At 45.5% G+C, this 26,042-nt stretch overlaps 1 protein-coding gene across 5 annotated transcripts; it reads right to left on the reverse strand.

Moving 5' to 3' along the window:
* Positions 1-1,614: 1,614 nt before the first annotated feature.
* Positions 1,615-18,449, reverse strand: REEP2 (receptor accessory protein 2). Of its 5 annotated transcripts, none has more exons than XM_077824378.1 (8): positions 18,346-18,449; positions 17,396-17,468; positions 8,875-8,951; positions 8,318-8,438; positions 7,647-7,760; positions 6,980-7,118; positions 5,438-5,562; positions 1,615-1,689 (listed from the first exon to the last, which is right to left on the reverse strand). In XM_077824378.1, exons 1-8 carry the CDS (start codon positions 18,375-18,377, stop codon positions 1,615-1,617), a joined length of 756 nt encoding a protein of 251 aa, XP_077680504.1. In that variant the 5' UTR covers positions 18,378-18,449. The 5 variants fall into 5 exon arrangements, with proteins under 5 accessions (XP_077680504.1, XP_077680500.1, XP_077680501.1 ...); XM_077824374.1 differs by having other exon boundaries at positions 5,423-5,562; XM_077824375.1 differs by having other exon boundaries at positions 6,980-7,124.
* Between the last annotated feature and the right edge of the window lie 7,593 nt (positions 18,450-26,042).

Raw genomic sequence — 26,042 nt, forward strand, 5'->3', positions numbered from 1 at the left:
TACAGGTTAGGATGTGTTCTCACCCAGAGGAAGGGGGAATCCCTTCAGCTATTCTCAACATATTGGTGTCCAGTATAGCTTGCATTGACTCACCTCAAAAGGTTTTTTGTTTTTTGTTTTTGTTTTTTTAGATGAGAGTGTTACTGACGTCCAACCCCCTCATTACATACCCCATATCCAAATGTATTTCTGGCTTGAATCTTACATGTTCTCAGGTTCCAGGAGACTGATGGATTTGGCACATTGTTAAATACATGAAGAGTTGTTCAAGGGCTGGAGTGAGATGCAGCAGAAGGATTGATCAATCCCAATACTGAATTTTTCCCCCCAACTGAAGAATGGAGTCCTGGTATCAGGATAATGAAGTTTTCATACTTTAGTTATTTGTAAACTCTCACGCCCTGTGGATTGGCTCTCCTGGAGCCTTCTGAGTTGGGATAGAAGGGCCTCTAGCTTTGTTCCACCTCACACTTATTCAAGTAAGTCTGCAGACTGCATTGAGCCAGGTTTTCCAGTGTCATCTGTTAGAATGAAAGAATTTGTCAGATTAGTTCTTGGGTAACTAGCATCGGGGTGCTGTGGAGTTCAGCCATTGGCTGTGAATGTAACATCCTCACAGTCCACCCAAAGCACTGCCAGGAGAGGCTCACTGGCCCCTGCATTGCCTAACACACACACACTTTGACATCATCCATACAGGAATTGGATTGGACTATGGAATCCAAAATAAAATTCAAGCAATTCTGGAGAAAGGACCACAAACTCCAGGAGTGCCAAGTAGTCAGTTCTCCAGCAGACACTTGTATATACTCCAGCATGCACACACACTCACTCACGTCCTCCTAGCCACTGTGGAGTCTCAGCTCCCTCCCTGCTCTTCCTTTTCCCTGAAAAGCAAAGAAAGCTGTTCATCCTCACTTCCTGAGAGTCCATCTGCAGCATATGCTGGAACCCGGACACAATCCCACTCGTCCTACAAGTCAATCATGAATGAAACTGGAAAGCATGAGCCACATATTGCTTCAGTCCCCTTCCCTACGAGAATGGGCTTGAATTACGAAGGAACTGGTACCAGCCACTTTGCTACAGGCACTTCCTACCAATAATTCCCCTCAGTAGCTTCAGGAGAATGCCCAGGCTGATGTGAGACATTTTCGGGAGCTCTGCACCCCAAATGGAACTTCAGTGGCCCCATCCTGAATATTTGTTCCAGCCTCTGCACAAGGGATGGCTCTAACCCTAATTAACCAGCAGACCAAATTTGGTAGTGAATCCTGGTCACGTGCCACCTGAGGCACATTGCACTATGTTAAGAATAATAATAATCAGTTCTTCCAGCAGAGTTTCCCTATTAGGGTTATGCAGAGAGGGGATCCCAAAGCAACAGGCTATGTACAGGTAGATCAACATTCTCTCCAACAGAGAGATGAAGACTAAATAATTCCTGAGGATGTGCATCCTCCACTCCACATGCTGAATCCCTGCCACCCCCTCGCCTTGGAATGAGCTCTACAAAGAAGTAGCTGTTATGTACATGTATCTCTGCTCCCTTCCTTTGGTAAGTGTCCCTTCAAAGTGACAGGCAAATCCTGGGACAGATGGGTGAGGGTGTCCTTAGGCTGACTCCCCAGCAGCAATGGAGCCTGCAGCTTTCTTCTTGGGGCGAGCTTTCACACTCTTTAGTGGAGGCTGCAAAAGAAAACAGAGAAACTATCAGTTCATGTTTCATGTAGGGCACAAGTACAGAGCAGAAAGGAGGGGGAGCACAGATCAACAACACAGCAAGGTGGGTTGTCAGAACACAAGGAGTTTATTCAGTCCAATATGCTGACCCCTTAAAACATGGCTGAAGGGACAAAAATCTGACTTCTGCTTGATATTTTTTAACTTTTTTTTGTCAGTGCCACTGTATAGTCATTAAGTTTTCTGTTGTTTCAGTGGGTCTTTCACACAGCAACAGGGAATGAAAAATATTTTAAACCACAGGAAAATTTAATAGGAAAAACCAAGAATCAGAATGGGACCTTGAGACTAGGAGTGGTTTGGGGGCAGGAGGGGCGGAGAGAGAGACTAGGTTTCAAATTGATCATTAGTCTCTATTCCAACTTTTCTGGTTCTAAATAGTACCCACAATCCTGCTCTTCCAGAAAGAGAGGCATTAATGTCTTGAACTAGTTTGTACACTCTGCTACAATTGCCTATCTTATTCCAGATCCTTAGAGAGGGGAGTGGTTTCAGTGAGTTGAGAAGACTGACACCATTGACAGAGCTGAGAAGTTGCCCAAAGCATGTTTCTGAAAAAGTGTCCAAGAATTCCCACAACAAAACAACAGAAATTGGACTTGAAAGTTCTGAAGAAAGACCAAGCAGAAGAAACAAGTCTTCCTGAAAAGACCTTGCTTTCTATATCCATCATGAAGCAGCAGAAAAGGGCACAATCCCTATTTCCTTGCCCCCGACCCCCTGCACTTTATAGATCACCCATTAATAGGAGAATTGCAATAGAATCTGGCCCTCCTGCTTCACAGCAGTTTATGCTCACTGTTCTAGGCCACAGGGCCTTTTAGGGAAGAGAGTAGAAGGATCAAGCCAGAGGAGCTTCTAGGATCAGAAATCCAGGCAGGTTTCAAGCATCTCATCAGATCAGGCATTTTGCCCAGCAGGTAACTAGACCACCAAGTGGGCAGCATACCCAGTCTTAACATTGCATTAACATTTAAACTTCAATGTTATTACAAGTGGTGCAATTAAAATCATCAATCCATCACTAAATGTTTCAAAGTTTAGGAGCTTGAGTTAGACGGAGCAAAAAATGGCCCCCACCTTTACAAAAGGAAGAAAAAGTATTTATCATTTGTAATCCAAATTATCATGGTGGTGGAGACCTGCAGCAAGAACCCAAGCTTGGAAAGTTTCAGCTCAAAAAACAAAAAAGTTTCAGAGTTATGAGCATCTGAAAAGAGGGGGTTAGAATGGAAACTATATTGAGCATAAATGCACCCAATTCTAATGTGTGGCTAGGCTTAGAGATGTGATTGAAGGATGGAAGGCATAAGAACCATCCACTCCTATCTGAAAAAAGGCCAAAAGGGGAGTAGCAGGATCAATTTATCTATCTAGGGCATTTCTAAGACTTAAGACACAGGCTGGATCTATCAGTAAAAGTTTCCTGACAGCAACTGTCCCAGAAGTCACCTACTACAGGACAGACCCAACAAAGAAAGTAACAGAACGCCACTAGCCGTCACCTTCAGCCCCCAACTAAAACCTCTCCAGCGCATCATCAGGGATCTACAACCTATCCTGAAGGACGATCTCTCACTCTCACAGATCTTGGGAGACAGGCCAGTCCTTGCTTACAGACAGCCCCCCAACCTGAAGCAAATACTCACCAGCAATCACACACCACACAACAAAAACACTAACCCAGGAACCTATTCTTGCAACAAAGCCCGTTGCCAACTCTGTCCACATATCTATTCAGGGGGCACCATCATAGGACCTAATCACATCAGCCACACCATCAGAGGCTCGTTCACCTGCACATCTACCAATGGGATATATGCCATCATGTGCCAGCAATGCCCCTCTGCCATGTACATTGGCCACACCGGACAGTCTCTACGTAAAAGAATGGACACAAATCAGACGTCAAGAATTATAACATTCAAAAACCAGTCGGAGAACACTTCAATCTCCCTGGTCACTTGATTACAGACCTAACAGTCGTAATATTACAACAAAAAACCTTCAAAAACAGACTCCAATGAGAGACTGCTGAATTGGAATTAATTTGCAAACTGGACACCATTAACTTAGGCTTGAACAAAGACTGGGAGTGGATGGGTCATTACACAAAGTAAAAGTGGCGAAGAGTCCTGTGGCACCTTATAGACTAACAGACATATTGGAGCATAAGCTTTCTTGGGTGAATACCCACTTCTTCAGATGCATGTAGTGGAAATTTCCAGAGCATAAAGTAAAACTATTTCCCCATGCTTATTTTCCCTTGCTACTGTTACTCTCACTTCTTGTCAACTGTTGGAAATGGGCCATCCTGATAATCACTACAAAAGGTTTTTTTCTCCTTCTGATAATAGCTCACCTTAATTGATCACTCTCATTATAGTGTATATGGCAACACCCATTTTTCCAGGTTGTGTGTGTGTGTGTGTAAAATATGTATCTTCCTACTTTATTTTCCACTGCATGCATCTGGTGAAGTGGGTTTTAGCCCACAAAAGCTTATGCTCAAATAAATTTGTTAGTCTCTAAGGTGCCACAAGTACTCTTCGTTCTTTTTGTCCCAGGGAAGTGGGAGTCTCATTGTTTCGCATCCCTGATCATCTTGGCTAAGAGCCTCTGCTGGACCTATCCTCCATGAATTTATCTACTTCTTTTTGAACCCATTTATAGTTTTGGCCTTCACAGCATCCCGTGACAATAAGTTCACACAACGCACAGTCAACCTGTGGAAGTAGTACTTATGTTTGTTTTAAACCTGCTGCCTATTAATACAAGAACCAAGAGTCACCCAATGAAATTATGTGAAGGAATAAACAACACTTCCCTATTCACTTTCTCCACACCATTCATGATTTTATAGACTGCTATCATATCCCCCTTAGTCGTCTCTTTTCTAAGCTGACCAGTTCCATTCTTCTTAATCTCTCCCATATGGAAGCTGTTCCATACTCCTAATTATTTTTGCCTCTCTTCTCTGTACTTTTTTCCAATTCTACTATATCTTTTTTGAGATGGGGGCGACCACAGTTGCATGCAGCATTCAAGGTGTGGGCATACCATGAATTTATATAGTGGCTTTATGATATTTTCCATTTTATTCTCTGACCCTCTTTGTTGACTTTTTTTTGACTGCTGCCGCACATTGAGCAGACGTTTGCAGAGAACTATCTATGACAACTCCAAGATCTCTTTCTTGAGTGGAACAGCTAATTTAGACCCCATTGTTTTTTATTTATAGCTGGGATTATGTTTTGCAATAGGCATTACTTTTCACTTACCAACACTGAATTTCATCTGGGATTTTGTTGCCCAGTCACTCAGTTTTAGCGAGGTCCCTTTGTAACTCTTCACAGTCAGCTTTGGATTTCGCTATCTTGAGTAATTTTGTATCATCTGCAAACTTTGCCACCTAACTCTGTTTACCCCCTCATTTATTAATATGTTGTACAGATCCTTAGGGGACCCTGCTATCTACCTCCCTTCACTATGAGAGCTGACCTTTTATTCCTACTTTGTTTCCTATCTTTTAACCCTATCTTTTCCCTTTACAAAAGACAAGTTGACTCTTCCTCAACATATCATGATCTATGCATCTGATAATTCTGTCCTTTACTATAATTTCACCTATGCAAACCAGCTCCAATCAGCCCAAGAAGTCATTTATATACCAGCTCACCTCAGCTTTTGTCACTTTCTTAGGAGCTTTGAGGCTCTGGGTGCGTTTCGGTGTTTTGTCTCCTGCATCCTCATCTGAAGGTTCTGTTCTAGAATCAGACTGGGCCCCATTTGACCTTTGAGACACACTGGCCTCTTCTCCTGAAGAGTAACAGGAAGCAGCTAAGGACGAGAAGAAAACAAAAACACCTTTTATATGTTTCAGTACCGAGTCCATCCAAAAGGGGCTCCCAATCAGGGCTGTCAGGAGGAGACAGAGGTGTCAGCAGCTCTTACTCAGGGCCTGGGGGGATACACCCAAGAGTGTGCAAACATGCCCATAATCTGGGAAGGATGGGGAAAATGTAGAACACTCATGCCCTCTAACCAGGGTGGATTGATTTGCATCAAACAATTTAAATCACTGACTTTCATCATGATTTAAATCAGCAAGCAGGAAATCTTGATTTAAATAATCAATTTTACTCATTTTGCATTTTTACCTTTTAGTTATTTTCCTAAAGAGGGGTTGATTCTCATTGACTGAGAACCATTAAAACACAACTGCAGACTAAAATTGGTACTTCTGCTAAGAGGAGGATATTCTATAGCTATACACATTTACTTTAAGCTGCTACAGTTTAAAACATTTTTCAGACTCTTAATTTTTACATTCTTCTATGTTAGAAAATAGTGAATGATGCACTTATTTACTAGAGGATTGATTTTTACTTGCTGCTTTTGTGCATTTTTAATAGAACTTGACACAAATCACGTTTAAGAAAGCTACCTTAAATGTGCTGGATACACAAGAAAAAAGTTTATCATATGTTTTGCATTTGAAACTGATTAAGCAAAGAAGGAAGGTATTATCTGTAATTTGTGAACTGAGCTATCATATCTGTTCACCATGCCCTTCAAGATTTTAGAATTAGTAGAGCTCATACTCTAAACCCCAGTTTCTACTCTTAGATTGGAAAAGGAAAACAAGCTTTCCTGCTTTTGCACTTTCCCATTTTTTTTTTTTTTTTTTTTTTTTTTTACCTTGAAGGAACTAGACATTAACTGCACTCATTGAATAAACCTAAATGAAGAGAATTCTCTTCATACCTCCAGAAGAGGCTACTACTGAAAAAGCCAGTTTAGTACTTTAAAAAACACTGAGGTTCCACATGAATAGCCGGCAACTTCCACCAGTTCAGTGATGTGGCATTCTTTAAAACTTTGGTAGTGGACACGTATTGTATGAACATTTTTTCAGGAATTTAAATGACTAATGTCTATATTTACTATAATCTATTAATGCAGGCTGTCATATTTTCAAATTTAATTTTAAATAGATTTATTTTACAAATAAAAAAATCCAGGGATGACAGCAGATTCATCTGGAAGGGAACTCACTCCAAAAATCTCTTTCCCCCAAATAACAGGCAACCCATACTCCTGTGTTACATGCAGCATTCAAAACATAAAATCTAAAGCTTTGGCAGCACTTACCATTATCTTGAAGCCTCGATACACTACCCTTACCCCTGTTGTTCAGGGCCTCATAGAATGGCCTAACAGGAGTACTATGTACCTGAATCCTCAATGGTTTCAAGACGACTAGTGGAGGTGCGCAGCTGTGGTTTGGGGCTCTGTAGATGCACAGTATCTTCATCCCGGATCAGAGTCAAGTCCTGCATGCTGAAACTCCTCAGCTTCTCAGACAGAACTCCCTGACCCTAACAGGACACAACAGTTAGTGCCATGGATACCCCATACATGGCTTCTGTCATCTCAGATTCTTCACAGAGACAAAATGGAAGGACCGAGAAAATGTCCCATTCCCCACAAAGAGACTCAAGAGGAAGAGACATGCATGCTCCAGAAGCCAACAGGAAAGACGATTGCTCTGGGGCAATCTCCCCCTCATTCCCTCCCCAAGCTGAAGTGCTGTGTGAAGAATAATGCAAACTGGAGGAATGCAGGAGGAGAGTGAGGTCAGCAGCACCCACCAGCTTCCCTCCAAGCCAACAGGGAATCAGCTGGAGGGACACAGCAACAGGAACTTAAACAGTTTTAAAACAGAATTTGATAAGTTTATGAATGGAATTATATGACATGGTTGCCTTTGATAGCAGGACAATGCACTTGATGACCAAGGAGGTCTCTTTCAATCCTATGTTCCTATGGAAGTTATCCTGCTGGGGGCAGACTGGCATCTCAGAGGCTAAAGAAGTGGATGTAGCACACAGTTGTGTTACCTTTGCAGCGGCAGTAACTGCTGCATTGGCAGCCAAGTTTAAACCTTTCTTGCCAACTCGCATCATAGTTTCATAGCTCTTGTCACGGGCCTGAGTAATATACTCATCAATCTCCTAGGAAAGAAGTGGGGAAACCCAACATTTAGATTCCTGGTTGCAAGCATGGACAGAGTTCCTCCCCATTAAAAACCAAAAGCTCATCAGGCACCTTTCTCCAAGACCAATAGCACCAGCTACTGGGCATTACTTCTGTCGCTCACAGCAGGCTTGCACCCAGTGGAGGGTTGCATTTGTAACTTGTCAAAAAGCAGTGAACTATATCTAATTTACATAAAATGGAGCAGAGCAGTGCCCACCAATAATATGAAGTTGCAGCCTGCACAGGCTACAGGTTCTAGAATGCATGGCTTCCATCTTGATTCAAACAGTCTAGCTGCTGGAGCAGTCCATGTGGGAACCCATCACATCTGCAAGCCACCCATCTATACTAAAAATTACAGCTATTATGGGTCACATTGCAATACTCCACAGGGTGCACTTTGGCCATCTTGCTTTAGAGAAGTAGGCAGCACAAATAGACTTGATGCCTCAGGATCTTTATCATGGTCTAAACGGGTCAAAAGTCACCCAACTTCCAGGGCAGGTCAATAGCCATGGCAATAGAAAAGTACCTTCTCTTTATTGGAGAGTGTTGGGTGCACAAACTTCCTGTAGAGGACGCTGGAGCCCTTGGTGTAAGGAGAGAGCAGCCAAATCACAAATGCGATTTTCAACTCAAAATAAAACGGAAACCTGAGAGAGATGGAGAAGCTGGAATTAAGAGCAGGTCAGAGACAGATATAGATAGTCCAAAGTGGAAAACAGATAGGATTAGTAAAGAGAAGATTCGGAAATGGAACAGAATCAACATGACAAGGCCAGCAATGGAACAGAGCCCTTCCTGAATCTCTGGGACACACCTCCTGGAGGCCCCTCTGGGTATGTCTCCACAGACTTGGGTTTGTAGCTGTGTAGACAGCATTTGTAGTTGTGGCTCAGGCTGGAGCTCAGGCTCTGAAGCCCACCAGGCATTTATGGCTAAGTCAAAGCTTCCAACCACAAAGGCTACAAAAAAAGTCCTTTAGGGGAGAGGACCCTTCCTCCTGTACCTCACAGCAGCTGATCCTAGAAGAGTGTCTGAGAGCTTTCCCTCCTTTCCCCATATGGGATGAACAGCCAGGATACTTACCAGGAAAGAACAATATCTGTGAGTGTTTCTGCTGTGGTGAAGAAGGCAAACACAATCCAATACATCATCCATTTCACCTGTAAAAGGACAGCTATTCCATTAGAAACCAAAAAACACAAAAACTAGGATGCAACCCAAAAACTGGGATTCTTTCCTTGTCAAATGACTGGTCACCTTAAGATGTTAATTTTATCCTAAGGATGAGGGTACGTATCAGTAATTTAGGACAGAACACATTAAATGGATGTCATAATTATGCATAAAACATGAAATAATGAACACAGGAAATTGTCAGCTAAGGTTAACCTTAAAAAAAAATATCCAAACAAATTAAGATATGCAAATACATAGCTAGGAACACCCAAACAACCTTAACTCTATTTTGTAGTGACACCATGAAATAACCAAAGGATTACGGCATTTTAAATTTTGTAGTCCCAAACTAGAATAAGACTCGTTGACTGAACATTAGATTTTGCTTTTTGCCACAAATCACAACATGTTTGGATTTCCTTCTAATTTTAACTTTGACCCTGAATTTCCTGGATTTGTCATGCTTGGAGATATGTACAGTACTACAGGCATGTTGCTACTCTTACTCTAAATTACCGATATGTACTCTAAACCTTAATTCCATCTTTGATGTAGTTTGTTTGGGAATTTTCATTTTAATTAAAAGTTTTATAAATGAACATTGAACAAGAAACCCATAGAAACTATTACCATGTGATATTTCTGGTGATTTTTTTTTTTTTATTATTTTAAGTTTTAGGGACATATTTCTTTGTGGATCCTGACTGCTTTTTGACACTCTGGAGCTAACAAATTTTCCCCTCCCTGTTGAATTTGGTGCACTGGGTAATTTTTGAAAAGACATATTTAGGATTAATTATCACTTTTTGCTGTTATTCATAACTGAAAGAATATCTGTTAGAGACTGAAGAATAAAGTTTTCTCCTTCAGAGAAATTCCCGAAGTGTTGCCCTTTTTCAAAATCATCACTAACTCCCATTGTTTCCAAAGGAGAGAAGTCAAGATGCCCTCAGGGAAGATGGTAGCCCTCCTGTGTTGTCAGGAGGTAGAGAGAAGCACTGCAAGAAGCACATAAATGGAGGCAGTGGCCATCTTTGCTAAAGGCAATTTATAGTCTCAATGCCACTGAGAATAATGGCAGATGGTAGCCATTGTGAAATAGGGGAATTCTGTGTGGAATTATCTATAAGAAGGTTATGCGCTGAAGTAAGTTTGAAGAGTGTCATTAAGATCATGTGGGAGAAAGAAAAATAAGATCTGATATAGGATGCTAAAGTTTCTTAAAGAACCACCTTAATTTAATTTTATTTCAAACTAATTAAATGGATTTACTTGTAAAGTCTTTAAGAAAATTCATCCTATGCTCAACAGAGAAGTGCTGTAATTTTGGAGAAAAATACAGCATATCCTTATACATAAGAGTGAATTCCTGCAAACCTAAACTCAGTCTTAACTATGGAGCCACAGCTGACAGACACCTCCACAATGTACTGAATACCACTTGTCTCAATATAGAACTTTAGGGTGTCCCACTGAACTTTTTGTCATATTGCAAATTGGCCATTTATTTGACGTCCCAAGCCTCTATTTGCCAGAAATTGGGAATGGGTGACAGGGGTTGGATCATTTGATGATTACCTCTTCCGTTCCGTCCCCCTGAAGCACTTGGCATTGATAGGGTTGCCAGGTGTCCAGTTTTTGACCAGAACACCCAATCAAAAAAGGACCCTGGCAGCTCCGGTTAGCACCACTGACCAGGCCGTTAAAACTCCAGTTGGCGGTGCTGCGGGACACACAGGCTCCCTGCCCGGCTCCACGTGGCTCCCAGGAAGCGGCCAGCATGTCCAGCTCCTAGGCAGAGGGGCAGCCAGGGAGGCTCAATGCGCTGCCCTCGCCTGCAGGTGCCGCCCCAAGCACCGGCTTTGCAGTTCTCATTGGCCGGGAACCGCAGCCAATGGGAGCTGTGAGGGCAGCACCTGCAACGGAGGCAGCGTGTGGAGCCCCTGGCCACGCCTCCACCTACGAGCCGGAGGGACATGTCGCCTCTTCCAGGAAGCTGCCTGAGGTCAGCACCGCCCAGAGCCCACACCTCCTCCCGCACCCCAACACCCTGGCCCCAGCCCCCGCCCGCACCCGAACCCGAGCCCTCCTCCTGCACTCCAAACCCCTCGGCCCCAGCCCAGAGCCCCCTTCTGCACCCCAAGCCCCTCATCCCTAGCCCCACCCCAGATCCCAGAAGTTGGCGGATGAGATTGTAGATCCATTGGCCATTATCTTTGAAAACTCATGGCGATGAGTCCATGAAGTCCCGGAAGACTGGAAAAAGGCTAATGTAGTCCCCATCTTTAAAAAAAGGGAAGGAGGAGGATCCTGGGAACTACAGGCCAGTCAGCCTCACCTCAGTCCCTGGAAAAATCAAGGAGCAGGTCCTCAAGGAATCAATTCTGAAGCACTTAGAGGAGAGGAAAGTGATCAGCAACAGTCAGCATGGATTCACCAAGGGCAAGTCATGCCTGACTAACCTAATTGCCTTCTATGATGAGATAACTGACTCTGTCGATGAGGGGAAAGCAGTGGACGTGTTATTTCTTGACTTTAGCAAAGCTTTTGACACGGTCTCCCACAGTATTCTTGCCAGCACGTTAAAGAAGTATGGGCTGAATAAATGAACTATAAGGTGGATAGAAAGCGGGCTAGATCACCATGCTCAAAGGGTAGTGATCAATGGTTCCATGTCCAGTTGGAAGCCGGCATCAAGGGGAGTGCCCCAATGGTTGGCCCTGAGGCTGCTTTTCTTCAATATCTTCATTAATGATCTGGAGGAAGGCGTGGTCTGCACCCACAGCAAATTTGAAGATGACAAACTGGGAGGAGTGGTAGATATGCTGGAAGGTAGGGATAGGCTACAGAGGGACCAAGATAAATTAGAGGATTGGGCCAAAAGAAATCAGATGAGGTTCAACAAGGACAAGTGCAGAGTTCTGCACTTAAGACGGAAGAATCCCATGCACCGCTACAGACTAGGGACCGAATGGCTAGACAGCAGTTCTACAGAAAAGGACCTAGGGGTTACAGTGGACGAGAAGCTGGATATGAGTTAACAGTGTGCCCTTGTTGCCAAGGCGGCTAATGGCATTTTGGGCTGTCAGCAGATCGAGGGACGTGATCGTTCTCCTCTATTCGACATTGATGAGGACTGTGTCCAGTTTTGGCCTCCACACTACAAGAAGGATGTGGAAAAATTGGAAAGAGTCCAGCGGAGGGCAACAAAAATGATTAGGGGACTGGAACACATGACTTATGGGAAGAGGCTGAGGGAACTGTGATTGTTTAGTCTGCGGAAGAGAAGAATGAGGGGGCATTTGATAGCTGCTTTCAACTACTTGAAAGGGGGTTCCAAAGAGGATGGATCTTGACTGTTCTCAGTGGTACCAGATGACAGAACAAGGAGCAATGGTCTCAAGTTGCAGTGGGGGACGTTTAGGTTGGATGTTAGGAAAAACTTTTTCACAAGGAGGGTGGTGAAGCACTGGAATGGGTTACCTAGGGAGGTGGTGGAATCTCCTTTCTTGGAGGTTTTCAAGATCAGGCTTGACAAAGACTTGGCTGGGATGATTTAGTTGGGGATTGGTCCTGCTTTGAGCAGGGGGTTGGACTAGATGACCTCCTGAGGTCCCTTCCAATCCTGATATTCTATGACCCCACACCCTCAGCCAGAGTCCTCACCCCCTCAGGAACCCTAATCCCTTGCCCCAGCTTGTTGAAAATGAGCAAGTCAGCAAGGGTGGAGGAGAATGAGCAATGGAGGGAGGGGGGATGGAGTGGGTGGGACCTCAGAGAAGTGGTGGGGCAGGGGCAGGGGCGTTCGGTTTTCTGCATTAGAAAGTTAGCAACCCTAGGCATTGGCCATTATCGGAAGATAGGATACTGGGCTAGATGGACCTTTGGTCTGACCCAGTATGGCCATTCTTATGTATTCCTACTCTTATTTTCTGATAGATCTTCATAATTAGTTCCTCAATAGCCCCTTGCAAGAGGCTTTATCAAAGCCATTCTGAAAGCTCAAATTAAGTTATACAGTGGACCCTTGCTAGAGTGCGCATCGCTAGAGTGCGGACTCGCATATAGCGTGGTCGCGGCGATGGATTCCAAATTTAAATATTTAAATTAGGATCCATGGTAACGCGGTCCCCACATTAATGCGGTACCATGCATGGATCCCGAACCCCACATTCTAGCGAGGGTCCGGTGTAGTGACAGATTCTCCTTTACCCACTATTCTGTTGACTAAAATTTCTACATCAAAGACACAGTTTTCCTTTAAAGAAACTGGGCTGCTTCATCCCAATCATTACCCCACCAAAAGACAGAAACTGTTGGGCCGCACCAGAATAGATGACTGCACACAACTAGAGGCTGCACTGATGTTAACAGAGTCAACCATCTGTTAACTGCTTGGACTGTTCAGTGCTGCAGAGGCAGAAGGCAATGGCTTGGTGGGAGAAAAAGCCAGGAGGGAAGCTAGGGATCATTGTCTGCAAAAACCGGGGAAAAGGGACAAGCTGAGTTTGCTACAAATTAAAAGAAAAAGCATTGGGCAAGTGGGTGACAGTGGGACGAGTAAGGTAAATCGGCCATGTAAGACAGGAATACAAAAAAAAAAAGTGAGATGAGCACAGGTAAAAATTCTTCTCTTTTCTCTTTCTTTTGCCAATGTCGTCTATTTTTTAGACTGAGCTTTTCAAACCAAGGACTAGTTTTGCATTTTGTTTTAAATAATTGGCAGACTGCTAATTGAAAAGAATAAATATAATTGTGTTCTTTAGAGCACCACTCTTTTAGGAATTTTAAAAATTATAAGCCAAAACCCTATACTATAAACATTAAAGTTGCACAGTCAAACATTTGAAAGTTAGAAAATGCCAGCTATTCAGATTCATAGGGCAACAACAGCATTTCCTAACTTTCAAGTGCTTGACTTTCCAATAACACATTCTTTTAAAAAAAGAAAAGGAGTACTTGTGGCACCTTAGAGACTAACCAATTTATTTGAGCATGAGCTTTCGTGAGCTACAGCTCACTTCATCAGATGCATCCGATGAAGTGAGCTGTAGCTCACGAAAGCTCATGCTCAAATAAATTGGTTAGTCTCTAAGGTGCCACAAGTACTCCTTTTCTTTTTGCGAATACAGACTAACACGGCTGTTACTCTGAAAACTGACATTCTTTTAACATACTTTTATAGAATAACAGGTCTCACGCTGGCAATATTAGGATATCCTTGGAATTTCTAAATATTAGAAATGACAATTTCTTAACTTGAAATGTTGCATCCAACATGGGGGAATTCTATATGAAACCTCATCTTGATAGGCAAAGAAGAACTGATAACAGAACTAAAAATTAGTGGTAGCTTAGGTACAAGTGCTCAGGACTTGACCACATTTGTTATGTGCCAACAGACTAAAGTCCAAACCAGTAATACTTAATGCTGTAAAAAGGCACAGTTTCACAAAGCTGAAAATAATTATGAGCCAAATCAGTTGGGTAATAAAGTAAGATGGCCACATAACAGTGTTTGGCCCACTGGGTCATCTTCAGTCCATGCATTATGCTTTTCCGGGTTGATGGGTAAACATCCTCCCCATAAAAAGAAAAAAAGCGGGGAAATGTAGTCAGAAGAGAACCTGAAACATAAGCCCTTGTATCAGAGGCCTTGTATAAGGCAGGACTTGCTCACAAAATCTGGCAAGAACAGGATTGATATTGCAGAAATACACATTCCTAAAAAGTGCTAAGCACAGAGTACTCATGCATCCCAATATCAAGTGGTACCAGAACATCCCAACATCATGGATGGTACAAAAACATTCCCCAAGAATAACAGGAACACACTGACCTCTCCTAAAAAATGAGGTCAGGATAACAGTATGTAATAAAAATGTTTTAATCAAACCAAAATGTACAAGGTAAAGGGTAATAACTAGCCACGTCAGGGGCAAGTAACTAACTATGTCAGAGGCAGTAATAACTTGTTTGTATCAAGGTATAAAAATGTATCTCAAAGGAAGTATCTTTGTCCAGCCAAGGGGGGAACGAAAAGTCCCGCCATTCACTAAACTGCATCCACTGTCATGGGCATACATGTCTTAGTATCCTCGTAAAGTCTGCCAGGTGCTACTACCATGCTTTGTCGACAATAAACCTGGCCTACTGCCTTCGCACCTTAATGGATCTTGTGGTCACTGGGCGGTTCGCTCAAGGTCTGCTGTGCCAGCTGTCTGCGCAAAGCTAGGACGGCACTCAGGCAAAAACACACAAACGCAGCCAAACATCTAACCACAAGTACAAAGTACTATACTTAGGAAGGGAAAAAAATCAAATGCACAAATGTAAAATGTTTTTTAATTTATTTAATGTGTGCCATTTAATTCTACATTGCTCCACCACAACCCATTTCTCCCTCAAACTGACACCACTGATGTGGGCTGGATTCAATAGGCAAAGCTCCATATAACTTTAGAAGGCTGAAGAAAAATGAGGAGACATTGCAGAACTAGGTCCTGTAGCACTCATTGTTGATACCATTCCTGGCTCTGCAGTTCTGCAAGTAGGAAAACCACAAGTCACACCACAGACATCAACTCCACCACACCAGTGTCCTACTCACCAATGTTGTTGCTCCTCTTAGAGCAGCAGTGAAGCAGGCAAAGAAGAGTAAAGGGGGACTGGATTCCACCCAAATATCACCTCTCCCACTGAGGTGGTGTTCTGAAATGCTCAGAGGAGCACCATGCCTCCAATGAGGAGACTCATTGCTTGCTGCTGGAAAGTCCACATCACAAACCACTGAGACACCATGGGCAGAAGCCACCAGGGTGGAGAGATTAAAGAGAAATAAACCCTAAAAGGAAACTGGAGAAAATCCAGCCTGATAGAAGCCTCTTACCATTCAAGAGAAGAAACAGGGCAGAATAAATCATCCGACCTACAAAAGGAGAACTAAAGAAGACTGAGAAGACTGAAGAGTAACAAAAGGAGGCAGAAGAAAAGGGCTAGAGAGCCATAGTCCAATGAAGAGGGGAGGGAAAAACATCTCATCTATTTGGACTTTGAAATGCTTTCAGATTATACCATATTTTCACTCTTTCACCATCTCTCCTGCCAAACTAGATTTAGGATTTGAAAACTCCAGACAAATCAGCTTCTTTCCATGACATCATATCCTTTTGTTCCAAATCTGTCAATAAGCCAGGGTTACATATTAGCCTACAATTTGGACAAATTTGAGCACCTGGATATTTTTAATAGAATTATCTGGACAACTAAATTGTCAACTCTGGAGCTGCTCACCCTTCTCAAAACTATATTGTTCCAAGATGTCTGTCTGCAGAGAATCAGTGTGACATCCATGTATGGGGGCACGTTTCCTTCAGGACCAGAAATGTAAGGGGTTTTAAATGGGAACTTAAATGGTGCCGCCAGAGAAGTATTGTTTTGATACAGCACTACTTGCCAGTTCAGTCTGGTCCCTGCTACCAGGGCTTTGCTGTTTGACCTCATTAGAATAGACTAATATCCTCCACCCTTTCCTCCCAGTAAGCATAAGAATGGCCCTACTGGATCAGACCAAGAGTCCATCTAGCCAAGTATCCTGTCTTCTGGCAGTAGCCAGTGCCCCAGAGGGAATGAACAGAACAGGTAATCATCAAGTGATCCAGCCCCTGTAGCTCATTCCCAGCTTCTGGCAAACGGAGACTAGGGACACCATCCCTGCCCATCCTGGCTAATAACCACTAATGGACCTATCCTCCAGGAACTTATCTAGTTCTTTTTTGAACCCTGTTTGAGCCGCATGTTCAAGTGCTCAGCACCCATGACTTCAGCCTGATTTTCAGGAGAGTTCTGCTTCCTTATGGGTACCTAAACATAGACCAGATTTTCAAGCTTGCTCAGTAGCCAACTGCTCCCCTGTAACACTTGTAGCCAAAACGCCTAAAGAGCTCAATACCCAATATGCTGAGCTCTTCTGAAAACCTATCCCTTTGTTCTGATGCTTAAATGGGAGCTGAGCTCCTTTGAAAATCTGGCCCCAATTGTGTGAGCAGAATTCTGTTGGAAATGTCTGGTAAAGCATTATGGCCAGCAACAGCTAACCTTCACAGGCTTGTGAGGCTGGCATTCTCATTTTACAGATGGGCAAACGGAGATGCAGAGCAGCAAAGTCAGAGGAAGTCAGTGTCTGAACTTAGCAAGGCAGAGTCTGAATATACTCCATCCACACCTAGCCTTGTGGGGCTAGCCTCTAGCTCACCACACACACCCAAATGACTGGAGATATGCTTTGTCCCATACAGAGAAGGAAAGAGGCTGGTCTCAGGAGGGGGAGGATCTTGGGTGGTGTGGTATGGTATTCTTGAAAACAGGATGAGAGTCAGGTGGGGGGGGAGGTTGCCAGTGGGAACACAACATGGCGACTCACACTTACATATTCTTTTACGTTTTTCGTCTTCACAGCCTTGTAAGAGGAATATGCAGGGTATAAAGTGCCAAATATTAGCCTGGAATAAAACAGAGCCCATGAGAACTATTCAGCATTCTTATTCGCTTGATGCTCCTCCCCTCGCGGATCTCAACACCTCATCCTAATTTGGTTCCCCTCTGCTTAGCCCATCCTTTGATCTCAGGAATAAGATTTAGTTATTAGAGTGCTCACAGCCTGCCTGAAGCCGCCTCAGTCTTTCACCCAGGGCAGTTCCACTGGCACCAAACCCTCCTTTTATATCTAAAAGCCTCAGCTCCATGAATTTTCTACCACTGTCTCTCTCTCTCCAGGCCTTACACCACTATGAAATGCACGTTACAAAGTGATTCACCTCAAGTCTGTTCATAAATGTACATTAGTAAAGAATTTTGCAGCATTTCATGCAATGGGCACAGTGCCCAAGTGCTAAGCTACCACTGCTGACAACCAAGCAGCCGGGTTTAATGGGCAAGCTTTGACCTATAAAGCTCACAGCGCTCATCTATTTTCAGGATGACTCTCGTGGGTGGGCTGAGTTCTCTCTCTCGTTCCTACGAGAAGGGGGTGCTGACAGGGACCCCGGCTAAAATTCACCCCCCCCGTTCCCGAAAAGCCTCCAGAGCCCCCTGCCAGACGCAGCTAACGCCGGCGGCGCCGGCAAGTGGGCTCCGGGCGGCAGAGCGGCTGGGGCGGTGTCGCCGTGCGCGTGGCGAGGGCTTGGAGCTCTCGAGAAAGAGGCGCTCGCACCAAGCCCACGGAGCCTCCCCACCCCACACACCCCGGCCTCGCAGCGCCCCGCAACTCTGACAGGTCCCCAGAGCCGCTGGCTCTGAGGGACCCCGGCCCTGGTGTGCGACCCGCGGCTCCGCAGACTGCAGGGGGCCGGGAGGCTGCAGGGCCACCCCCGCACTCACACCACGAGCCGGGAGATGATCCACGAAACCATGGCGGAGCCGGGCCGGCTCGGGGTCGAAGAGCAGCGGGTCCTCAGCAGCCGGCTCCGATCGGCCGCGGAGGCTCGGATGTTCCTTAAAGGGCAGGTTCCTGCAGCAAGTATGGCCCCACCCCAGGCTCTTAAAGGGTAGGCCTCGCCGCGTCGGAGGGAAACTGGGACCAGAGCAGCCCAAGAGCAACGTCTCCTCGGTGCGAACCCTGCGCGGCGCGGCATGTCCCACCTACCCGCCAACCACGCAGCGCCCCCCCCGCCCCCGTCACCCTCCTCCGCGCCCCCACACAGAGCCGCCCCGTGACCCTGCTCCGCGCCCCCCGTCACCCTCCTCCACACCCCCACACAGCGCCCCCCGTCACCCTCCTCCGCGCCCCCACACAGAGCCGCCCCGCGTACCCCGCCCCTCGTACCCCGCCCCTCGATGCCGCTACGCCGCGCCCTCACACAGCGTCCCCCGTAGTCCCCACACAGCCCCCTGTGATCCTCCTCCGCGCCCCCACACAGCGCCCCCCGTCACCCTCCTCCACACCCCCACACAGCGCCCCCCGTCAGCCTCCTCCGCGCCCCCACACAGAGCCGCCCCGCGTACCCCGCCCCTCGTACCCCGCCCCTCGATGCCGCTACGCCGCGCCCTCACACAGCGTCCCCCGTAGTCCCCACACAGCCCCCTGTGATCCTCCTCCGCGCCCCCACACAGCGCCCCCCGTCACCCTCCTCCACACCCCCACACAGCGCCCCCCGTCAGCCTCCTCCGCGCCCCCACACAGAGCCGCCCCGCGTACCCCGCCCCTCGTACCCCGCCCCTCGATGCCGCTACGCCGCGCCCTCACACAGCGTCCCCCGTAGTCCCCACACAGCCCCCTGTGATCCTCCTCCGCGCCCCCACACAGCGCCCCCCGTCACCCTCCTCCACACCCCCACACAGCGCCCCCCGTCAGCCTCCTCCGCGCCCCCACACAGAGCCGCCCCGCGTACCCCGCCCCTCGTACCCCGCCCCTCGATGCCGCTACGCCGCGCCCTCACACCCCCGTAGTCCCCACACAGCCCCTGTGATCCTCCTCCGCGCCCCCACACAGCGCCCCCCGTCACCCTCCTCCACACCCCCACACAGCGCCCCCTGTCACCCTGCTCCGCGCCCCCACACAGAACCGCCCCGCATACCCCGCCTCTCGATGCCACCACGCCGCGCCCCCATGCAGCGCCCCCCCGTGACCCTCCTCCGCGCCCCCACATAGAGCCGCCCCACGTACCCCCCCTCGGTGCCACCACACCGTGCCCCCACACAGCCCTGCCCCGCGCCCCCACACAGCGACCCTCCCCAGGACCCCTCCGTGTGCTCCTCCCAGCGCTCCTCACTCCCTGCTCCCCCACCACCACACAACACCCCCCCAGTACTCCTCCGCACCACAACCCCCCCCAACGCTGCCGTACAGCACCCCCATACCCCCACCCGGGCTCCCCCCGGTATCCCCTCCCTGTGCTGCCACACAGCGCACCCCATAATTCCTCTCCGTTCTGCCATAGAGCACCCCCCCCAGTACTCCGCACCACATCCCCCCCCCCCCACACGGCCATACAGCGCCCCCTTACTCGCCCCTCCGTACCACCATACAGCGACACACACACCCCTGGTATCCTCTCCCCGTGCCACCACACAGCTCACCCCCAGTACCCCCATTTGTGCCACCACACAGTGCCCCCCAGTACCATAACCTCTCCGTGTCACCACAGAGCACCCCCCTACTCCCCCTCCCCATGCTACCACATAGCACCCCACACTACTCTACGTCACCACAGAGTGCCCCGCCAGTACCCTTCTGCATCACCACACAGCGCCTTCTGTACCCTCACTCCCCATGCCGCAAGGCAGCGCACCCCTGGTACACCCCTCTGCGCCACCACAGAGCACCTCTCTTTCCCCTCCATGCCACTGTACACTGCCTCTGGTACCATACCCCACTCTGCGCCACCATGCAGCACTCTCCTCGGTACTGTACCCCTCCCCACACCGCCCCGTCCCTCCTCTGGGATACCTATGCCACTCTACCACACAGCACCGCATTCAGCGCCCCCCATACTGCTCTGTGTCACCACACAGCAACCCCCATATCACCCTGTGCTACCACATAGCACCCCTCCCCCTTGGCTATTGTCCACACCATTGCAGAGCCCTTTCCCCTTAGATACTCCTCTGTGCCACCACACAGCGCCTGCTGCCTTGTATTCTCCCCCCACCACTACACAGCACTCCTCTAGGATCTCCCCCCCCATACCCTTCCATGCTACCACACAGTGCTCCCAGTATCTCCCCTCTATGCTACCGCACAGCGCCCCTTCGCCCTCTCCGGGATACCATGTCGATGTATACATTTAGCTATATTAAAATGCATATTTCCTTGCACCTAGTTTACCAAGCAACCAAGATCATAGAATCATAGAATATCAGGGTTGGAAGGGACCTCAGGAGGTCAACTAGTCCAACCCCCTGCTCAAAGCAGGAGCGATCCCCAATTAAATCATCCCAGCCAGGGCTTTGTCAAGCCTGACCTTAAAAACTTCTAAGGAAGGAGATTCCACCACCACCCTAGGTAACCCATTCCAGTGCTTCACCACCCCCTAGTGAAAAGTTTTTCCTAATATCCAACCTAAACCTCCCCCACTGCAACTTGAGACCATTACTCCTTGTTGTATCATCTGCTACCACTGAGAACAGTCTAGAGCCATCCTCTTTGGAACCCCCTTTCAGATAGTTGAAAGCAGCTATCAAATCCCCCCTCATTCTTCTCTTCCGTAGACTAAACATCCCCATTTCCCTCAGCCTCTCCTCATAACTCATGTGTTCCAGTCCCCTAATGATTTTTGTTGCCCTCCGCTGGACTCTTTCCAGTTTTTCCACATCCTTCGTGTAGTGTGGGGCCCAAAATTGGACACAGTACTCCAGATGAGGCCTCACCAATGTCGAATAGAGGGGAACGATCACATCCCTCGATCTGCTGGCAATGCCCCTATATAAACATCCCAAAATGCCATTGGCCCTCTTGGCAACAGGGGCACACTGAAAGAAAAGGAGTACTTACGGCACCTTAGAGACTAACCAATTTATTTGAGCATAAGCTTTCATGAGCTACAGCTCACTTCAGCGGATGCATACTATGGAAAGTGTAGAAGATCTTTTTATATACACACAAAGCATGAAAAAATACCTCTTCCCACCCCACTCTCCTGCTGGTGACTCATATCCAGCTTCTCGTCCACTGTAACCCCTAGGTCCTTTTCTGCAGAACTGCTGCCGAGCCATTCAGTCCCTAGTCTGTAGCGGTGCATTGGATTCTTCCGTCCTAAGTGCAGGACTCTGCACTTGTCCTTGTTGAACCTCATCAGATTTCTTTTGGCCCAATCCTCCAATTTGTCTAGGGCCCTCTGTATCCTACCCCTGCCCTCCAGTGTATCTACCTCTCCTCCCAGTTTAGTGTCATCTGCAAACTTGCTGAGGGTGCAATCCACACCATCCTCCAGATCATTCATGAAGATATTGAACAAAACCGGCCCCAGGACCGACCCTTGGGGCACTCCACTTGATACCGGCTGTCAACTAGACTTGGAGCCATTGATCACTACCCGTTGAGCCCGACAATCTAGCCAGCTTTCTATCCACCTTATTGTCCATTCATCCAGCCCATATTTCTTTAACTTGCTGGCAAGAATACTGTGGGAGACAGTGTCAAAAGCTTTGCTAAAGTCAAGGAACAACACGTCCACTGCTTTCCCTTCATCCACAGAATGAGTTATCTCATCATAGAAGGCAATTAGATTAGTCAGGCATGACTTGCCTTTGGTGAATCCATGTTGACTGTTCCTGATCACTTTCCTCTCCTCTAAGTGCTTCAGAATTGATTCCTTGAGGAATCACTCTGTGTTGGTGGCCTGTCGTCTTTCTTATTTATCATTCCCCCAATTTTTATGGCATCTGCAAACTTTATCAGTGATGATCTTATATTTTCTTCCAGGTCCTTGATAGGGGTCTACTATAGATCACCAGATCAGACAAAGGAGGTAGATGATGCATTTCGAAAACAAACATATCCAAAACGCAAGACCTGGTAATTATGAGGGACTTTAATTAACCAGACATCTGTGGTAGAAGTCATACAGCAAAGTACAATTTCCAGTAAGTTCTTGGAATTTATTGGGGACACTTTTTTGTTTCAGAAAGTGAAGAAAATAGTCAGGGGACAGCCATTTTTTACATGATTCTGACCTACAGGGCAGATCGTTTCTAAATCTGAAGGTGGAAGGCAATTTGGGCAAAAGTGATCGTGAAATGATAGATTTCATGATTCTAAGGCAAGCAAGAGGTGAGAGCAGCAGAATAAGGACAAGGACTTGATAGTAATTAATATAAATCAGAAGTTAGGAATTGTAGAAAACTGATAAGGAAAGGCAAGGGACATGAGAAGAATAATCTGTGTGCAGCAGAGCTAAAGACAATATTAAGAGTTTTTAAAATATATTAGTAATTAAAAGAATCCTGACAATGGTATTGGTCTGTTACTAGATGGAAATGGTAAAATTATCAATGCAGAAAAGGCAGAAGCATTCAATAAAGATTTCTGTTCTGTATTTGGGGTGGGCGGGGAGAGAGAAACCGAGTATATAGTCTCATCATATGGTGGTGGTAACAATCTTTCCATTCACTAGTATCTCTGGAGGTTGTTAAACAGAAGCTACTAAAGTTAGACATGTTTAAATCATTAGGTCCAGATAACTTGCATCCAAGAGTTTAAAAATAAAAAAAGCAGGTTGAGGAACTCCCTGGACCACTAGTGTTGAATTTCAATAAGCCTTTTAGCACTGAGGAAGTTCCAGAAGACTGGAGAAAAGCTAATGTGCCACTTTTTAAAATGGTTAACAAAATGACCTGGGGAATTATAAGCCTGTCAGTCTGACACCAATTCTGGGCAAGATAATTAAGTGGTTGATATGGAAGAATTAAATAAAGAATTAAAGGAGGGTAATGTAATTAATGCAGATCAGTATGGGTTTGTGGAAAATATATCCTGTCAAACTAAACTTGATTTTTTTTGTTGGGATTACAAATTTGGGTGATAAAGGTAATAGCACTGACTAAAATACTTAGACATTTGACCTGGTACCGCACAACCTTTAGATTAAAACACTAGAAAGATATAAAATTAACATGGAATGCATTAAATGGATTAAAAATTGGCTGATACATCTCAGGTGGTTGTAAATGGGAATAGTTATCAAGCAGGTGTGTTTCCACTGGGATTTTGCAGAGAATCAGGTCTTGGCCCTATACTATTTAACATCCTTATCCATGTCCGGAAGAAAACATAAAATTACTACAGAAAGTTTGCAGATGACTCAAAGATTAAGGGAGTGGTAAATAATTAAGAGGACAGGTCACTAATCCAGAATGTGAGCTTTTGTGAGCTACAGCTCACTTCATCGGATGCATACCGTGGAAACTGCAGCAGACTTTATATACACACAGAGAATATGAAACAATACCTCCTCCCACCCCACTGTCCTGCTGGTAATAGCTTAAGCTATTACCAGCAGGACAGTATTACCAGCAGGACAGTGGGGTGGGAGGAGGTATTGTTTCATATTCTCTGTGTGTATATAAAGTCTGCTGCAGTTTCCACGGTATGCATCCGATGAAGTGAGCTGTAGCTCACGAAAGCTCATGCTCAAATAAATTGGTTAGTCTCTAAGGTGCCACAAGTACTCCTTTTTGCGAATACAGACTAACACGGCTGTTACTCTGAAACCTAATCCAGAATGATTTGGATTGCTTGGGAAGTTGGGTGCAGGCAAACAAATTGTATTTTAATATGACCAAGTGTAAAGTTATATACAGTGGTGTTGTAACCATGTCGGTCCTAGGATTAGAGAGACAAGGTGGGTGAGGTAATAATCTTTTATTGGACCAACTTCTGTTGGTAAGAGACGCAATTTCAAGTTTACAAAGGATTCTTTTTCAGGTCAAGTTATGCATCTAGGAACAAAGATGGTACGCCCTACTTCAGAGTGGGGACTCTACCCTAGGAAGCAGTGACTGACAAAGGTTTGGGAATTGTGGGGGATAATCAGATGAACATGAGCTCCAGTGCAATTCTGTGGCCAAAAGGGCTAATGCAATCCTGGCTTATATAAAAACAGGTGAATATTGAGTAGGAGAAGGCAAGTTATGTTATTTCTGTATCTGGCATTGGTGCAACCACTAAGGAAATACTATGCTCAGTTCTGATGTCCATAATTTAAGGATGTTGATAAATCAGAGAGAGTTCACAGAAGATCCAAGAGAAGATTAGAAAACTTGCCAAGCAGCTCAAACATTTTATTTTAACAAAGAGAAGGGTAAGGGGTGACTTGATCACAGTTTATAATTACCCACATGGGGAACAAAAATTTGACAAAGGCCTCTTTATTCTAGCAGAGAAAGGTATAACACGATCCAGTGGCTGGAAGTCCAAGGAAGACAAATTAGGGCTGGAAATAAGGCACAATTTTTTAATAATGAGGGTAATAAACCATTGGAATAATTTATCAAGAGTCGTGGTGTACTCTCCATCACTGGCAATTTTTAAATCAAGATTGGCTGTTTTCCTAAAAGATGTGCTCTAGTTCAAACAAATTAATTCAGGAACGTTCTATGCACCGAGTTATACTGGTGGTCCGACTAGATAATTACAGTCATCCCATCTGTTCATATAATCTATGAATGCATTGCTAGATAAGGATGGTAATATTGTTAATAATGATGCAGAAGAGGCAGAAGTATTCAATAAATATTTTTGTTCTGTATTTGCAAAGAAGCAGAAGGATGTACTCATATCACATGAGGATGATGAAGTACTTTCCAGTCCATTAGTACTAAGGAAGATGTTGAATAGCATCTACTTGGGATAACATTTTTACCTCAGCAGGCTCATATAGTTTGCATCCAAGAGTATAAGAGTGGACAGAGGAGATCTTCAGCCCGCTGATGTTAAATCTTGAGATACTGGGGAAATTCTAGAAGACTAGAAGGGTGCTTAAGGTTGTGTCAATATTCAGAAAGACCAAGCAGGATGACCTGGGTAATTAAAGCTGATTAGCCTGACATCAATCAAAATAATGGAACAGCAGATGCAAGATTCAAAGCATAACAAATCAAAGGATGGGAATATAATTAATGGCAGTCAACATGGCTTTGTTTTTGTCAAAAAAATCCTTTTTTGGTGAAATTACAAGTGTGATTTATAAAGATAACTACATAGATGTCAGATTTCAGAGTAGCAGCTGCATTAGTCTGTATTTGCAAAAAGAAAAGGAGTACTTGTGGCACCTTAGAGACTAACCAATTTATTTGAGCATAAGCTTTCGTGAGCTACAGCTCACTTCAACTGTAGCTCATGAAAGCTTCTGCTCAAATAAATTGGTTAGTCTCTAAGGTGCCACAAGTACTCCTTTTCTTTTTACATAGATGTCGTATACTTAAGACTTTTGTAAGGCATTTAATTTAGTAGTGCACAACATTCTCATTAAAATATTAGCACTATACAGTATCAAAGCCCTCATTATAAGAATTAAGAAGTGCCTAACTGACAGATCTCAAAAAGTAGTCATCAATTGGGAATCTCATTGATGGGTTTT

This window comes from Eretmochelys imbricata, chromosome 8 (genome assembly GCF_965152235.1).
Source record: "Eretmochelys imbricata isolate rEreImb1 chromosome 8, rEreImb1.hap1, whole genome shotgun sequence".
NCBI classification, from domain to species: Eukaryota; Metazoa; Chordata; order Testudines; family Cheloniidae; genus Eretmochelys; species Eretmochelys imbricata.

Excerpts from the sequence above, each read along its gene's own strand:
- REEP2 (XM_077824372.1), bottom strand. The coding sequence starts at position 18,377 with ATGGTTTCGTGGATCATCTCCCGGCTCGTGGT. Across the intron at positions 5,584-6,979 it reads TGAAACCATTGAGGATTCAG|CTGCTTCCTGTTACTCTTCA; the intron begins GTACATAGTACT and ends TCTCGTCCTTAG. Across the intron at positions 1,690-5,422 it reads AGAAAGTGACAAAAGCTGAG|CCTCCACTAAAGAGTGTGAA; the intron begins GTGAGCTGGTAT and ends TTTCTTTTGCAG.